Raw genomic sequence first — 18,294 nt, forward strand, 5'->3', positions numbered from 1 at the left:
ATTAGGGCACTGAAGAATACTTCAGTAGATGTAAGAGTATTATAGAGTATTTAAGAATTCGAGTGTCGTATTAACATTTTTTACCATGTTTTAAATGTTCGTTTTTTACTATGTTCTCAAATGACGTGAAATGTTCGTGGGGAACAAATGAAAATAAAAACCATGCGAAGCGGGTCAATTTTAGCTAGTAGTAATAATAACAATAATAATAATAACACAGTGTAAGCCCTACAGCCGTGTAGCAGCCATTACATAGTTGCTGTTATGATGTCAATTATTTCGTTAATGTTACAAAGTGAAAAATGAACCAATATTTTGTCTATTGCGAGGACTTCCTGTAACTCGGACAACGCATTTTCATGTGATACTTCAGCATATGTGATATGTCTCAATTTTACTGTCACAGATGCCTGGTACAAAGTATGTGAGGAAACTGTGATGGTAGTACTGATCTTTTAATAACAATTTAGTTTCGTCATCGAAACAGAATTGAACCCTTTTGTTTTTACCTCTCAGAAAATTACATTTTATACCTCAGAGAGGTGGACACCTCCTCTGCAGTTTGGCGACACTGATTTACACCAAGACTGATGTGGGCACTACCCAGTCGCGTGAGCATTGTGGAATGTAGAAACCAGACGCGATTTTCATTGTCGTTTGTTATGGCTGCGTGCTTTTGCGCTGCGTTAGTTCATTTTTTACTGGAACAAATGTCTTCGTGGTTGGCAGTAAATATTTGTGCGGCTAAGGGTTGAAATTAAATGATTGTGTTGTGCACATGTACGATTTCAGAAGAATGCCCTGCGCCTGCAGTAACAAACGTGAAAACTTTTGTTACAGTTGTGCAGAAGTTGTTTGTGGTTCAAGAAGGTGACCATTGACGAAAGCAGTGAAGCAAGCGTACGCCAGGTTTGAGACCAATACAAATCGTGGGCTTCACACGTCTGTTCCACCAATTGTTGGTCTACACTGAATGCTTGGATGCATGATAAAATCGTCTTCACGAAGTTTGGTGTACCTGCTATGTGGTGTAAACCCACAAATCATGCATCGGATTTCCTGTTTGTGTATGGTACCTTTCTTGAGGAAAGTAGAGGAGGAGGAATATTTAATATAGTGTCATTCCATCTGTCACTCACCCTGCCCTGTGGTTTTTGGCGAAGGATTGCCAATTCCGGTTTCACCCCCCCTCCCCCCCCCCCCTTCTTCGTGCCTTGTGCCATCATCAAGCAATAACAGTGAAGACGCTGAACCGACATATTCAGGCGAAAAAGTGGTCATGTGCCAATGACACTCACCCTACATTTGCACAATTATCATCATCTGGAGGACCACACAAAATCACACAGTGTGAACTCACTGATCCGATTAGGGATTTAGATCTTCCAAAGCGTAAAGCAGAGTTATTGGACGCATGACTCCAGTAGTGGAATCTCCTCGCTGGAACTGTATGTGTGACTGTGTTCCGGGAGTGTCAGAAAAAAGCCTTGTGTCATTTCAGTACCGAAGGTGACATTACGTTCTGCAATGACATTTACCATTTGTTGGGAGACTTGGGCATTACATACAAACCAAATGAGTGGAAACTCTTTATAGTCGGCTCAAAAACAAGCCTGAAGGCAGTACTGTTACACAGTATTAATGATAGGCAATCCACCCCACTCGCATGTGCTGTCTTAGCTAAAGCACGTTATACCATCTCTAAATCCATTGTAAACGTTCCTCCTATGGAACTACGGGTACACAGGACGGTGGACTGATGCTATGCTCCTGGATGCTACAGAGGGATACCCACAAGAGGAAGGCAATGAAACGGCACGAATAAACTAGGCAAGTTCACTTAATGTATATATCCTACTGATCATATTAGCAATATATGTAAAATGTAAAGTCCCAGCTTACTTGTGACTCTGAGTTAGGGAGAATTTCAACCGCGATGTTCGTGTTCAGTGCATGGAAATTTATAGAGACCATCTACTTTGGTTTCTGCAATAACTTCACTGTGGACCAGTATTATTTCAGCCTGCTAAGAGTCGAAAACTGATGAGCAATACTGAAAAACACGTCGAACATGTATTCTGTAACCTACTTCTTTCGCAGAAGAATTACTTTTCCTTAACATTCCACCAATGAATCGCAGCCTGGTACCTGCTTTCCATACAATTAATTTTATGAAGTCATTCCACTTTAGTTCGTTCCGGGCGGTTACTGCCAGACATTTTACGGTTGTGGTTGTTTCCAGTGATTTATCACCAATAACGTGATCTGGCAGTAATAGGGTTCTTCGTTTGTTTATGCGCAACACGTTATATTATTATTTACGTTCTAGGTCAACTGCCAGCTCCAACACTCAACTTCGATATTCTGCAAACCCATGGTTTGGGAATATGTTAGATGCCTGATGGGGCACCGGCACTTTTTCCACTGATAGAAGACGTCTTGCGCGCCAGTATGGTCCAAGATGGTTAGGCCGAGCAGGGTGTCGACGTTGGCCGTCAAGATATGACCTCAACCCTCTATATTTTTCTGTCTGGGGTCATCTCCGAATTGAAACATACAGCATTCCAGTTGATACAGCCGAAGGACTGGAGCAACGAATTTTACAGTCTTGTAGATACGTGCGAGATGATCCTGGCCTGTTCCGTGATTTCCCTAAATCGCTCCAGGCAAATGCCGGGATGGTTCCTTTGAAAGGGCACGGCCGACTTCCTTCCCCATCCTTCCCTAATCCGATGAGACCGATGACCTCGCTGTCTGGTCTCCTTCCCCAAACCACCTGAACCACCACCTGGCCTGTTTAAAAGATTTCGTAAGCCACTGCAGAGGCGGGAGCAGTATTGCATCCAAATGCGAGAACGAAGCTTGGAACGCCTCCTCTGTGAAGTACGAGCGTGCAGTAAATGATAACGTGTAACGCGCTGAATCACAATTGCAATTATTGTTAAAGTACGCCGTGGTGAAATATGAGCCAAATTTGATGGACTCTTAAAAGAAAAGATTATCATTCAAACACATTTTTACTGAATAGGAGAATATTTCATGTTGCAAAGGTTACTTGCCGTCTTTAGCAACTGTAATAAAAGTCTTATTAAGACCAGACGCGTTTCGTTTTATTTTAAAGGATCTTCAAGTGGTCAGGATTTTTTTTTTGTTGTTTATTGTATTTTTTTGTCTCCCACGCAGGATGGCGAGGGGACACTGATACTACCCAACAAGAAAGTGTAAAATGTGTTAAGTGCAGTGAAAGTGGGGTATGCAAAAACTCAACATATACACATGGAAGACGAAGAAAACTGCAATAAATAACAAGAAAACCTGACTACTTGAAGATGCTTTAAAATAAAGCGAAACGCGTCTGGTAAGGCTTTTATCTCAGCTGGTACAGACGGCAAGTAACCCATTCAACTTGTATGTGTGCAACTGCGAAAAAAGTGGCCATAAAACAAAGAAAATAACATACAACATTTCATATGAGGTCAGTGGTGGCAAGTAACCAGAGAATCGCAATGATCTAGCAAACAGCCTGTTTGTGGGCTCATGTTTGCTGGAACGTTTTTGCTTCTGTTGTAGTCAATTTTCGCTATTGACTATAATACAGCCTGCATATTGTTAACAGTAACGGCCCTATAGCGCTCTTTTGGGATAAAATACCTTTTACATCTTTGGATTTAGTCCCGTTAAGAACATGCGAAGAGAATCAAATGAAGTGCTGCAGTGAGCAACTAACTACCTGATACTTTTATTTAATCGAAAAGAAGTACATTTTATCTTTATTAGATGGAACAAGACGTGCAGATGCTGATATATTAACTGAATTAGAAAAATCTGTATGCAACAACACTATATTGTGCGAAATCGCCGAATTTGTAAACTTATAAGCCCACTATTCAAATGGCTCTGAGCTCTATGGGACTTAACTTCTGAGGTCATCAGTCCCCTAGAACTTAGAACTACATAAACCTAACTAACCTAAGGACATCACACACATCCGTGCCCGAGGCAGGATTCGAACCTGCGACCGTAGCGGCCATGCGGTTCCAAACTGAAGCGCTTAGAACCGCACGGCCACGCCCGTCGGCAAGCCCACTATCTTTAGCGGCAAAGGATCTCGTTCACATTCAGTCACTGGTGACAAAATATTCTATAGAGGATTAGGTGGATATTTATTCGGAAATTTTCTAATCGTTCTCAGTCTCCAAAATTTTTTAGCGCAATAATGTTCAACTAGTTGTCACTCTGTACTTTTCTCCGCAATGCGTGTGAGCTAGACGGGTGTAATGAAATATTTTTTGTGGCTTTAATTGGTGTGGTTAAGATTTTTAAACATGTCTTCCTGAAAAATCTCTTCCTCCCTCAGAGTTAAATCATATGTTCCCTTTCCCTCCCCCCCCCCTGCCCCCTCACCCCTCTCTCTCTCTCTCTCTCTCTCTTTCTCTCTCTCTCTCTCTATTAGGAATATTTCAAAGGTGCTAATAAATTCATATCATTGTCTTGACAAAATCTAAACAGTTAATTTACAGACACCATTCGAATAAACCAGCTGACGCTCAGAAAACTGAGACTTGATTGGGCTATCAAAACCGTTTCAAGCCTAACACGAAAACAAGATAGTTTTCCGAAATTCGCTGTTCGTTTTCCTCAAGTAGTGTAGGATGTAAATGTAGCAAGCTTTTCGCCGTCAGGAAGAAAGAATAGGAACGTGGCGTTCAACGCGGAACGCGCTGCTGTGATCATGATGCTGCGTAACGCTTAGAAATGATCCAGCCTCTTCATATGGAACTTCTATTACGACGCGAACACATGCGACTGGAGCGCGGTCCATTGACAGCACAAAACCTCGCTAAATGGACAAGCGTAAACTAACTCTTCACTTTGTCAAAGACACAAGTATAGCATTCGTATGACAATGTTTATTACATTAATTTATACTTTGGATGTTGAACCAACAGTGTTGTTCCTGTGGCCAAGCAACCGTGGTGCTCTCTTTGCAATGAAACTAGAAGCTATCTACATGCGGCGTAGGTGACATTCTTCCATTTCATTGGTATGTGTTCAGAATATCTCACGCGCTTTTTTTCTCTCTGCATTTATATGACTACTTCGCAGTTCGCACTTAGGTGACTGATAGAGGGTTTACCGAACCACCTTCAGACTATTTCTCTACGGTTCAACTCAGCGCGCAGGAAAAACGAACACTTAATTCTTTCCTTGTGAGCTCTAATTTCTCTTATTTTATCACAATGATCATTTCTCCCAATCTAAGTGGGCGTCAACAAAACATTTTCACGTTCGGAGGACAAAGTTGGTGATTCAAATTTCGTGAAAAGGTCTCACCGCAACTAAAAACGCTTTTTTTTTATTACCAACCCAACTCGTGTGTCATATCGGTGACACTTTCTCCCCTATTTCGCGGTAATGTAAAACCAGCTGCCCTTTATTGAACTTTCACGATGTCCTCCGTCAAATGCATTTAGTAAGGATCGTATACCGCATATCAGTACTCGAGAAGATGACGGACAAGGGTAGTGTAGGTAATCCGCTTAGAGGACCTGTGGCACATTCTAAGTGTTCTGCCAATAAAATGTAGTCTTTGGATCGCCTTCCTCACAAAATTACCTGTATGATCATTGCAGTTTAAGTTGTTCGTAATTGTAGTACCTAGATATTTAGTTGAATTGACAGCCTTTGGATTTACGTGATTTATTGTGTAAGCGAAATATAACGAATTTCTATTAGTAGTCATGTGGGTGGCCTCAAACTTTTCACTATTTAGAGTTAATTGCTACTTTTCGCACCATGCAAATATCTTGTCAATAATATTCTTCCGGGTCGTTGACCACATTATCAATACATAAAATTTTCCGACGTAGGATTGGCAATCGTTAAAACAAAGGCGTTTTTAGAATGAATTTTCACTCTGCAGCGAAGTGTGAGCTGATATGAAACTTCCTGGCATATTAAAACTGTGTTCCGGACCAAGACTCGAACTCGGGACCTTTGCCTTTCGCGGGCAAGTGCTCCACCAACCTTTTTCTCCTGATCGCATTTTGTTCTTTAATGTTCGTTGCATTTACCTGGGGCGGACGTCCCATGCCTCCAGTTCAAGTTCATCGTTGATCCGTTCACTCGGTTTTTTTATTTTATTTTATTTTTTTTAACGGAGGACAGTTAACCCTCTGACTGAACACGCTGAGCTACCATGCCGGCATCGACTGAGCCACCCAAGGCTGTCCTCACAGCCTCAATTCCGACAGTTTTAATCTGGCAGGAAGTTTCAAGGGCGTTTTCCTTTGCGATGAGATCTTTTCGCGAAATTTCAATTACCATATTTACAATGCGGACAACAGCCCAGAAGAACAGTGACAACGACCGTGGAAGCCTACGCTTACGTACAGATATTTTGTCTAAATCATTTTTCAATTGTCTTTGACACTCTGGACACCTAGGAATTTGGATTGTTCAGCCTCAACAGTCTTCGTGATCAGAAAAATTATGGAAAATTCATATGAACGTAATACAGATCTGCACTTCCTACTCATCGAATTCAACAAGCCTCTGACAGCATAAAGCGGCAAGAATTACGCAGAGTGCCGAGAGAAGTTTGTATAGGTGCTATATTTGTAAATCAAATCAGAATGACAAAGATACAGGGCAAAAGTAAAGATTTTTAACAGGACAAATGAAATCTTCACCTTTAGTAAAGGAGTGAAGCAAGGTGACAGTCTCCCCACTGTCTTATTCAGCATAGCCCTGCACAGCATATTAAATAAAACCAATGAAAGAGGTGCCATATTTATGAAAACTAGCCGGTTATTCGCCTATGCCGATAACAATGCAGTAGTAGAAATAAATACAAAAACACTAAAAATACATACCTGGCAAAGTAAAATCAACGTCACAGTAAATGAAAACAGAACAAAATACATGGTAACTTCACACTCTGAGGCCATAAAGAACCCCTAAAGATCTAAATATAAATGGGAAATGTTTCAAAGTAGTGTTCTGTCTTATTTACCTGGGAGGTTTGATACCAAATGATATCAGCATGGAAATGCTATAAGAAAAGGATACAATCAGGGAACAGAGCTTTGCAAATCTATAAGTCTTCAAAAACAGTCTTGTTACGAGGTGGACGAAAATCTTAGTATACGAGGTGCGACAATAAAGCAATGAGACTGATTTTCTTTGCAAGATGTGGCAACCCCGCAGGCTTGCGTAGGCAAAATATATTTGACCTGGGTCTATAAGCTGCTTCTAGTCCAAGCGGCACATCGATGCAACTGCTCACTTGTGAGTTGTGCTGCAATAAGCTAACACGTATTTGTGTCTCTCGTCACGGAAATGGAACCACATAATATTGCGCAATGGTATGCCATTTCTTTTTGCGTTAAATTGGGTGAAAACGCAACGACAACTTACGGTAAGCTTCAGAAGGCTTTTGGAGAGGAGGTTATCTCAAGAGCTCAAGTTTTTCGTTGGCATAGAATGTTTAGTGAAGGCAGAACGAATGTTGAAGCTGAAAACTGCAGTGGACGACCGTCAACCTCACGGACGGATGTCAACTCGGCTAGGGTGCGTGAACTCGTACGATCTGATCGAAGATTATCCGTGAAAATGATTGCAGAAGAACTGAACATCAATCGAGAAACGGTTCGTCTAATAATAACTGAAGATCTTGGTATGAGAAAGATTTGTGCAGAAATGGTCCCCAAAAATCGCACACCACAACAGTGAGAAACACGGAAAAATGTGGCAGCCGATCTGTTAGACCAAACGGAAGTCAATCCAGAATTGTTGAGCCGTGTTATCACTGGTGATGAAAGTTGGTTTTTTCAGTACGATCCAGAGACAAAACGCCAAAGTTCGCAATGGTGCTCAAAGGGATCACCCAGACCAAAAAAGCTGGCATGTCAAAGTGAAATGCAAGCTCGTGTGCTTCTTTAATTCCAAGGGAATTGTTCATAAAAAGTGGGTGCCTCCTGGACAAACAGTTAACCAATATTACTAAAAAGAAATTTTAGAAAGACTTCGTAAAAGAGTTCTTCGTGTCCGTGCCAACTTTGCTGATAATTGGATTCTGCATCACGATAATGTGCCATCCCATACTGCTCTGTCAGTACAGCAATTTTTAACCTCAAAACAAATTTCAGTACTACAACAGCCACATTATTCACCAGATACCACTCCGTGCGACTTTTTTCTATTTCCAAGAGTCAAAACGACAGTCAAGGGACACCATTTTCAAACAACACAAGATGTCCAAAAAGCTGTGAGGAGGGTCTTGGAGGATATTACAGAAGATGAGTTCCAGAAATGTTACCATCAATGGCAGAAGCGTTGGAAAAAGTATGTGCAATCAGAAGGGAACTACTTTGAAGGAGACAACACTAAATTGACTAAAATGGTAAGCAACGTTTTTTTTCACATCAGTCTCATTACTTTATTGTCGCACCTCGTATAACTCGCTAACTGTCTCAGTTGTCACATACGTGTCAGAGATATGGATACTGACAGAAGACGCCAAAAACGCAGTAATGATCTTTGAGCAAAACGTACTGAGCAAAATGTATGGCCCAATAAGGGAGGAAGAAGGTTGGAGTAGACGCTGTAACACCAAGTTACATGCATTAAGAAACGAAGTGTTATAGCAAAATTTGTCAAATCACAACAAATACGAATGCTAGAAGAGAATTGAATAAAAAAGAAAATGATGAGAGGTGCGATCGATGGCGGTAGGCGAAAAGGGAAGCCTAGGAGAAGGTGGATTGAGTCACCAGCAAAGGAGTCGGAAGGTGGAAAAGAGCTGCAAAAATCTGACGGAGGAAAACAGTTGAAGAAGTGGTCACCAAGGCTTGTAACGCTACATAAGAAGAAGATACACTAACTATTTGCTCATTTTCTGTAATCATTTTGGCCTGCACGTTCGATAAGGTTTGGCAAACATACATTATCATGTCAGATATTCATCGCGTGGGAGACTGACGTACCAATTCACGGCTCGTGTGAGAGGGATTATGTAATACAGCGGGTGGACAAAAATATGGAATAACAAAAACCGTGGCACATTACCATGCCTATGTAATGCGGTGTAGGAAACCCGTTGGCAGTCAAAGCAGCTGTCAGTCGTCTCGGAATGGATATATTCAGGTCCTGCATGTTTTTCAAGGAAACCTTATAACACTGCTCCTCAGAATAGTGGCGAGATCAGATACGATGATGGAATGGATAGCGTTTACTCAACCTACTATCTAAAGTAGAGCACAGAGGCTCAGTAATATTGAGATCTTGTGAGTGTAGTGGTCAGGAGAGATGCGTTAATTCATCCTCTTGCTTACAGACCAGGGCCCTATCGCCCTGGAACACAGCATCACCACTGGGGAACAGACATTGTACGGCTCTGAGCACTATGGGACTGATCTGCTGTGGTCATCAGTCCCCTAGAACTTAGAACTACTTAAACCTAACTAACCTAATGACATCAGACATATCCATGACCGAGGCAGGATTCGAACCTGCGACCAAAGTGGTCGCGCGGTTCCAGACTGTAGCGCCTAGAACCACTTGGCCACTCCGGCCGGCAACAGGCATTGTAGCTTGGGCTGGACACAATCAGTAAGATCGGTCACATAATCCCTGGCAGTAATACGACGTTGCAAAATAATCATTGGACCCCAGGAATACCACGATAGGGCTGCCCAGATCATCGCCGACGCACCGCCATGTTTCTCTCTTGAGACGTAAACACGGCCGGAAGTTGGCGAACGTGTAAAACAAGACTCATCCAACCAAATGATTTTCTTATATTGCTCCATAGTCCAGGTTTTACGGCTTTGGCATGACGTCTTCCCGTTACAGGCGTCTGCGCCACTGATGCGTGCTTTCGGAACTCCAACTCGGCCTGCAACTCCCAGCTTATGGAGCTCCCTCCGTGTTGTTTTGGAGCTGACAGGATTCCCGAGTGCGGCATTCAGTTCTGAGGTGACTTCTGCAGCTGTCGTCGTCTTATTTTTCGTCACAACCCTCTTTAATCACCGTCTGTCACGATCACTCAACACCCAGTTTCGCCCGTGTTGTGACTTAGTGGATGATACTTTTCCGCTTTCCCTGCATGCGTTATAAATCTTCGATACGGTGCCTCTCGAAACACCAAACACTTCGTACACCTTGGTTACGGAATCATCCACCGTATGAGCACCAACAATTTATAAACGTTCGAATTAGCTCCGACATAATGCACTGACAGCCACACAGAACACTGCCCTGTCCGGGACTGACTCTTTCAACGTATTGAGGGCACTGCGCAGGGGCCGTTCGTGATAGAACACAACCAATGCAGGCTTGGCTATCATCTGCATTTATGTTCAATCATACAATTCCCGCGCTGATTCCGCTGTTTCCACATTTTTGTCCAGTGAAAAATGAAGTCGAAATTAACGACCCAGGAGCCATGACTGAAGCGTTCGACGGATCCTAAAGTAAAATTCTGTCTACCGACTCGATAGGAAATCCTAAGAAGTTTTGGTCTCATGTTGAATCAGTAAACGGATCGACCCAGACACCCTCTGACCGAAGAGGTGCTCAAGCGGAGGATGACACAGAAGAGTCCGAAGTACTGAACGTCCGTTTCCAAACCAGTTTCACAAAGGAAGAGCGCACTGTAGTACTTTCTCTAAATCGCCGCACGAATAAGAAAATGACAGATATCGAAATAAGTGGCCACGGGATAGAAAAGTAACTACAATCGCTTAACAGAGGGAAGGCCGGTGCGGACCTGACAGGACTCTACATAGCGTTTGGGAAAAATTTGCCGTTCAGCTAACAGCAGTAGGCGTATCAGACCTTCTCTGTAATTGGAATGAAGACTTTCTAGCAAACATAACATAGAAAGTGACTTGGGGCATACCCCAAGCAGTGTTATAGGTCCATTATTTTTCGTGATCTATATAAATGACGCAGGAGACAATATCGAAAGTTCCATGAGGATTTTCGCGGATTACATTGTTGTATACACCGAACTTGCAACGCTAGAGCATTGTGGCGAAATGCAGAAAGACCTGCAGAGGACTAGAAATTGGCCCTCAAAATAAACGAACGTAACGTATTGCGTATACCTCCACGAAATATCTAGGAGTATTCGTAATGTTATTCATTTTAATAATGAATAAAAATAGGAGGGCGGGTCAGCTACTACGAACAGCATAGTGAGCGCATTATTGTAACCAAGATAGACACGAAGCCCACCTCTAACACAGTAGTACAACTAGTTCCGCAGATGACGAAGAGATTGAAGAAATGTATGATGACACAAAAGAAACTATTCAGACAGTGAAGGGAGGCGAAAATTTAATAGTCATGGGGGACTGGAATTCGACAGTAGGAAAAGGAAGAGAAGGAAAAGTAGTAGATGAATATCGAATGCGGGTAAGGAATGAAAGAGGAGGCTTCCTGGTAGAATTTTGCACAGAGCGTAACTTAACCACAGCCAAGAATCATGAAAGGAGGTTGTATTCGTGGAGGAGGCCTCGACACAATGGAGGGTTTCAGATGCATTATATAATGGTAAAACACTGCAAAAAGGTAGGAATTTAAGGAGATGAGACCTGGATAAACTGAAAGAACTAGAGGTTGTAGAGAGTTTCAGAGAGAGCATTCGGGAACGATTGACAGGAACAGGGGAAAGATATACAATACAAGAAGAATGGGTAGCTTTGAGAGATGAAATAATGAGGGCAGCAGAGTATCTAGTAGGCAAAAAGACAAGGGCTAGTAGAAATCCTTGGGTAACAGAAGAGATATTGAATTTAATTGATGAAACGAGAAAATACAAAAATGCAGTAAATGAAGCAGGCTAAAAGGAATACAAACGTGTCAGAAATGCGATCGACAGGAAGTGCAAAATGGCTATGCAGGATTGGCTAGAGGACAAATGTAAGGATGTAGATGCGTATAACACTAGGGGTAAGATAGATTCAGCCTACAGGAAAATTAAAGAGACCTTTGGAGAAAAGAGAACCACTTGCATGAACATCAAGAGCTCAGATGGAAACCCAGTTCTAAGGAAAGAATGGAAAGCAGAAAGGTGGAAGGAGTATATAGAGGGTCTATACAAGGACGATGTACTTGAGGATAATATTATGGAAACGGAAGAGGATGTAGATGAAGATGGGAGATATGATACTGCGTGGAGAGTTTGACAGAGCATTGAAAGACCTAAGTCGAAACAAGGCCCCAGGATTATACAACATTCCATTAGAACTACTGATAGCCTTGGGAGAGCCAGCCCTGCCAAAACTCTACCATCTGGTGAGAAAGATGTATGAGACAGGCGAAATAACCTCAGACTTCAAGAATAATATAATAATTCCAATCCCAAGGAAAGCACGCGTTGACAGGTGTGAAAATTACCGAACTATCAGCTTAATAAGTCACGGCTGAAAAATACTGAAACGAATTCTTAACAGAGGAATGGAAAAACTGGTAGTAGCCGACCTTGGGAAAGATCAGTTCGGATTCCGTAGAAATGTTGAACCCTATGACTTATCTTAGAAGATAGATTAAGAAAGATAAACCTACGTTTCTAGCATTTGTGGACCTAGAAAAAGCTTTTGACAATGGTGGCTGGAATACTCTCTTTCAAATTCTGAAGGTGGCTGGGGTAAAATACAGGAAGCGAAAGCATATTAACAATTTATACAGAAACCAGGTGGCAGTTAAAAGAGTCGAGGGGCGTGAAAGGTAAGCAGTGATTGAGAAGGGAGTGAGACAGAGTTGTAGCCTATCCCCGATGTTATTCAGTCTGTATATTGAGCAAGCAGTAGAGGAAACAAAAGAAAAATTTGGATTAGGAATTAAAATCCGTATAGAAGAAATAAAAACTTTGTTGTTTGCCGATGACATTGTAATTCTGTCAGAGACATCAAAGGACCTGGAAGAGCAATTGAACAGAATGGACAGTGTCTTGAAAGGAGGATATAAGACGAACATCAATAAAAGCAAAACGAGGATAATGGAATGTAGTCGAATTAAATCAGGTGATGCTGAGGGAATTAGATTAGGAAACGAGACACTTAAAGTAGTAGATTAGTTTTGCTATTTGGGAAGCAAAATAACTGATTATGGTCCAAGTAGAGAGGATATAAAATGTAGATTAGCGTTTATAAAGAAGAGAAATTTGTTAACATCGAGTATAGATTTAAGTGTCAGGAAGTCTTTTCTAAAGGTATTTGTATGGAGTGTAGCCGTGTATGGATGTGAAACATGGACGATAAACAGTTTAGACAAGAAAAGAATAGAAGCTTTCGAAATGTGGTGCTACAGAAAAATGCTGAAGATTGGGTGGCTAGATCACGTATCTAGGAGGAGGTACTGAATAGAATTCCTGAGAAGAGGAATTTGTAGCAAAACTTGACCACAAGAATGGGTCGGTTGGTAGGACATGTTTTGAGGCATCAATCGATCACCAATTTAGTACTGGAGGGCAGCTTGGAGGGTAAAAATCGTAGAGGGAGACCAAGATGTGACTTCATTTAGCAGATTCAGAAGGATGTAGGGTGCAGTAGTTGCTTGGAGATGAAGAAACTTGCACAGAATAGAGTAGCACAGAGAGCTGCATCAAACTGGTCTCTGGACTGGAGACCATAACAAAAACAGCACGTGTAAGGAGCAATTTAAAGTGGAACGACCAGATAAAACTAATCACAGGAAAGGCAGACGCCAGACTGAGATTCATTGGAAGAATCCTCAGAGCATGTAGTTGATCAACAAATGAGATAGCTCGCAAGGCTCTCGTTCGACCAATACTTGAATATTGCTCGACAGGATGGGATGAGCAAGCAATAAAGGAAACAAAAGAAAAGTTCGGAGTAGGTATTAAAATCCACGGAGAAGAAATAAAAACTTTGAGGTTCGCCGATGACATTTTAATTCTGTCAGAGACAGCAAAGGACTTGGAAGAGCAGTTGAACGGAATGGACAGTGTGTTGAAAGGAGGATATAAGATGAACATCAACAAAAGCAAAACGAGGATAATGGAATGTAGTCAAATTAAATCGGGTGATGCTGAGGGAATTAGATTAGGAAATGAGACACTTAAAGTAGTAAAGGAGTTTTGCTATTTGGGGAGCAAAAAACTGATGATGGTCGAAGTAGAGAGGATATAAAATGTAGACTGGCAATGGCAAGGAAAGCGTTTCTGAAGAAGAGAAATTTGTTAACATCGAGTATAGATTTAAGTGTCAGGAAGTCATTTTTGAAAGTATTTGTATGGAGTGTAGCCATGTATGGAAGTGAAACATGGACGATAAATAGTTTGTAGCGAGGCCAGGATTCGAATCATGAAAGGGTCACGGCGATGATCAACCAAGTCTAGCGGCAGAGGCTGCAAGAGAGGCGTTCTGCGACATGGTGCGGTTTACTGTTAAAGCTCCAACAGCACACGTTCCTAGAAGAGTCAGCAAATATATTGCTTCCTCCTACGTATATCTCGCCGAAAGGCCATCGAAGTAAATTAGACAGATTCAAGCCCACACGAAGGCTTGCCGGCAATTGTTGATCCCATGATCCATTCGCTTCTGGAACAGGAAAGCGGAAGAGTGACAGTGGTACACAAAATACCCTCTTCCACATACCGCAGCGTGACTTGCGAAGTATAAATGTAGATAAACATGTACTGGGTTGGTGCATGAGTTCGTAGCGTTTTTGTTTTGCATGTTGTTATTCCCGTTGCTATGTATTTATCGATTGCCATTTTTTATTTGTAGTTCGATGTTTGGTATCTGAGTTTACGTGTTATTATTTTCTCAGTTGGAGATAGTGGGTGGGGCTGCGGTCGATAGAAAATGAAGTGCCAAGTGAGGGACTCGGAACTTTTCCGATATATTCTTCTGTTTTAGTTCAGTAGAGGGGTGATAGGAGCGAAGGCAGTCAGAAACATTTGGACCGTGTGTGGGGAGAAAGCCACAGCACAGAGCAAACAACAAAATGGTTTTCTCGTTTTAAGGAGTACCGTTTTCATATTGGTGACACTCCACATTCAGGAAGCCATTCAGGGTTTGATGAAGATCGTTGAAACGCATTAATCATGGTCCATGTCAGTGTACTCGAGAGCTGGCACATGTGATGAACTGTGATCGTTTCACATTAGCATACAATGGGGAAGATTCACAGATCGGTTGTGTGGGTACCGTATGCTCTAAGCCAAAATCACAAAAATCAACAGGTGGCAATATGTGCATCTCTCCTTGTTCGTCATCAATTGGCCCGTGAACAACACCAAATATTCCTATCCTGTGTCTTCAGTGGTGACGATAAATTGTGTCTTTATGCTAACATAAAGGGAAAAGATAGGAATGATTGAGTCCAAACAAAGCAGCAACTCTCCGTATAAAGACCTGCGCGCATCCACAAAAAAAATAATGTTACGGACCTGGTGGAACACCTACGGTGTGGTGTCCTACGATTGGTTGCCCGAGGTGTAACCATCACTGCTGACATTTATTGCCAACATCTGAGACGTCTTGCAGACGCAGTCCAAGAACGACGACTCGGAAGACTGCGTTAAGTGATAAGGCCACAACGCATTTTGCTAAACTGATGACAAGTACTATACTGGAGTTGAGTTAAGAAATCATTCTGCTCTTAATTAATAAAATTTTTTCGGGCTTCCAGTCGCGTCAGGTAGTTAAAATCCCGCGAACTTTCGACCAAGCTCTCCCCGGTCTTTGTCAAGTGGTAAGAATGACTGCTGTGTCGCCGTGGCCACATAGTTATATAGCCCCACTGCTGGCTATGACGTCAGTGGTGCTCTCTTCCTCGCCATATACGGTAATGTTTTCATGCCGCGTCCGTCGTGCCCGTTTTAACATCGAGATAGCCGGGTCGCAAGCTGTGTTGAGCTGCAAATCGCAGTCCTTGTTGATGGTGTTTTCAGAGGTTTTTATTTCAATAGCTTCTTTTATGACGCTATCCCAAAATCCCTTCGTCTTCATAACGACAGATGTTTCATCAAATAAAATTCGGTGTCCATTTTCTAAGGCATGTTCTGCCATGGCTGATTTTTCTGGATAGCGTAGGCGTAAGCACTTCTCATGTTCCGGCCGGCGTTGCTCCACAGTGCGTACTGTTTGTCCGACGTAGTAACAGCCACATTGACATGGTATCTTGTACACTCCAGGCGTTCTAAGTCCTAGATCGTCCTTCACAGGCCTCGTGAGCTGACGAATTTTCGCTGGTGGCCTGAACACCGATGAAATCTTACATCTCTTCAGGAGCCGGCTAATCTTTCCCGACACTGTACCACAGAAAGGCAAAAACACAAGTTTCTTGCTTTCTCCGCCGGCCCGGGCTGGCCAAGCGGTTAAAGGCGCTACAGTCTGGAACCGCCCGACCGCTACGGTCGCAGGTTCGAATCCTGCCTCGGGCATGGATGTGTGTGATGTCCTTAGGTTAGTTAGGTTTAAGTAGTTCTAAGTTCTAGGGGACTGATGACCTTAGTGGTTAAGTCCCATAGTGCTCAGAGCCATTCGAACCTTGCTTTCTCCTCGTGGGATTTTAACCACCTGACGCGGCTGGAAGCCCGAGAAAATTTTATTAATTCATATCGCTGCGATGTAAAGTAGTAAAGGAGTTTTGCTATTTGGGGAGCAAAATAACTGATGATGGTCCAAGTAGAGAAGATATAAAATGTAGACTGGTAATGGCAAGGAAAGCGTTCCTGAAGAGGAGAAATTTGTTAACATCGAGTATAGATTTAAGTGTCAGGAAGTCGTTTCTGAAAGTATTTGTATGGAGTGTAGCCATCTATGGAAGTGAAACATGGACGATAAAAAGTTTGGACAAGAAGAGAATAGAAGCTTTCGAAATGTGGTGCTACAGAAGAATGCTGAAGATTAGATGGGTAGATCACATAACTAATGATGAAGTATTGAATAGAATTGGGAAGAAGAGGAGTTTGTGGTACAACTTGACAAAAAGAAGGGATCGGTTAGTAGGACATGTTGTGTGGCATCAAGGGATCACAAATTTAGCATTGGAGGGCAGCGCGGAGGGTAAAAATCGTAGAGGGAGACCAAGAGATGAATACACTAAGCAGATTCAGTAGGATGTAGGTTGCAGTAGGTACTGGGAGATGAAGCAGCTTGCACACGATAGGGTAGCCTGGAGAGCTGCATCAAACCAGTCTCAGGATTGAAGACCACAACAACAACAACATCGCCGCCAAACAATGCATTCATACATTCCGCTCTCACCTTATTCACCTGATCTTGTGCTCTCAGATTTTCACCTTTCCCATTCTCTGTCGAACAACCTTCGAGTGACTTCATCTCCGGATGAAAATGCTTACCGAACGTGGCTGGACTAGTTCTTCGCCTCAAAACTAAATGGTTTCTACAGTCACAGAATCGAAAAACTACCCCAGCGTTGGTAGTGTGTTGCAAATAGTGACGGAGAATATATTACTAGTGACTAAATGCTCTGTTATGTGTATCTATTGCTTTCGTAAAACTTAAGGAAAACCGACCCACCAGAGAGCCCCGCAGCGGTGTCGGCTTACCTGGTGCACGTCGAGGTCTCGGACCGCCTTGACCTGCGGGCAGCGTGTCTTGTCCTCGCGCCTGCGCGTCAGCCCCGCCGAGGCCGGAGCGGCGGCCAGCAGCGCCGCCGCCAGCAGAAGGCCGCAGCCCAAGCCTGCGCCCACGCCTCCCCTCATGGCAGCCGCGCGATCACTGACTGACTGGCTGGCCGGCCGCACTGGCTGGCTGCCTCCCTCCGCCTCCTCCGCCTCCGCCGCCGCCTTATCGCGAGCTGTGGCCGCGCCTCCGTTTGGGCAGCTCCGACCCAGTCCAGCCCCACACGTACGGACAGGCAGACCGGTCTGCCCGAAGCAGCGCCTTGGAAGGACTGCGACTGGCCGCAGCGGCAAGAAACACGCTGCCCCGCTTCCTTATGCGTCTCCCGCGGCTAGCTCATTACGGGGACGAGGCACCGATCGGAAAGGGAAGAAATACATTCGGCGGTAACCCGCTCCGTCGAGCAGGCTTTACCGCAGCGACCGATTAAGAGGTCTGATAAGGCGGCACCCGAATGCTCTTAACGACACGTCACCATCGGCAGCAGCGTTTCGTGCGAGACGTTTCCGCTCACACGCGGCGTGAGTCAGCCGACCGGCGGACTTATGGAGCGCAGCGCGTGACTTTCCGAATTGACCCCGGCTCGCAGCAGGAAGAGTTTACTTGCCGCGTTCCTCTGCCCCGCCAGCGACTGCCCAGTCAGTTGATGTAACGTGGATTCGCTGGA

At 43.4% G+C, this 18,294-nt stretch overlaps 1 protein-coding gene across 1 annotated transcript in view; it reads right to left on the reverse strand.

Annotated features, from left to right (window-relative positions):
• LOC124545699 (apolipoprotein D) overlaps positions 1-17,917 on the reverse strand; it is a 96,417-nt gene extending 78,500 nt beyond the window's left edge. Inside the window, exon 1 of the mRNA XM_047124649.1 lies at positions 17,552-17,917. Within this exon, the coding sequence (XP_046980605.1) occupies positions 17,552-17,707 (156 nt within the window). The 5' untranslated portion in view covers positions 17,708-17,917. The remainder of the gene's footprint in view (positions 1-17,551) is intronic.
• Positions 17,918-18,294: the final 377 nt, after the last annotated feature.

The sequence above is a fragment of the Schistocerca americana genome, chromosome 1 (genome assembly GCF_021461395.2).
Source record: "Schistocerca americana isolate TAMUIC-IGC-003095 chromosome 1, iqSchAmer2.1, whole genome shotgun sequence".
NCBI classification, from domain to species: Eukaryota; Metazoa; Arthropoda; class Insecta; order Orthoptera; family Acrididae; genus Schistocerca; species Schistocerca americana.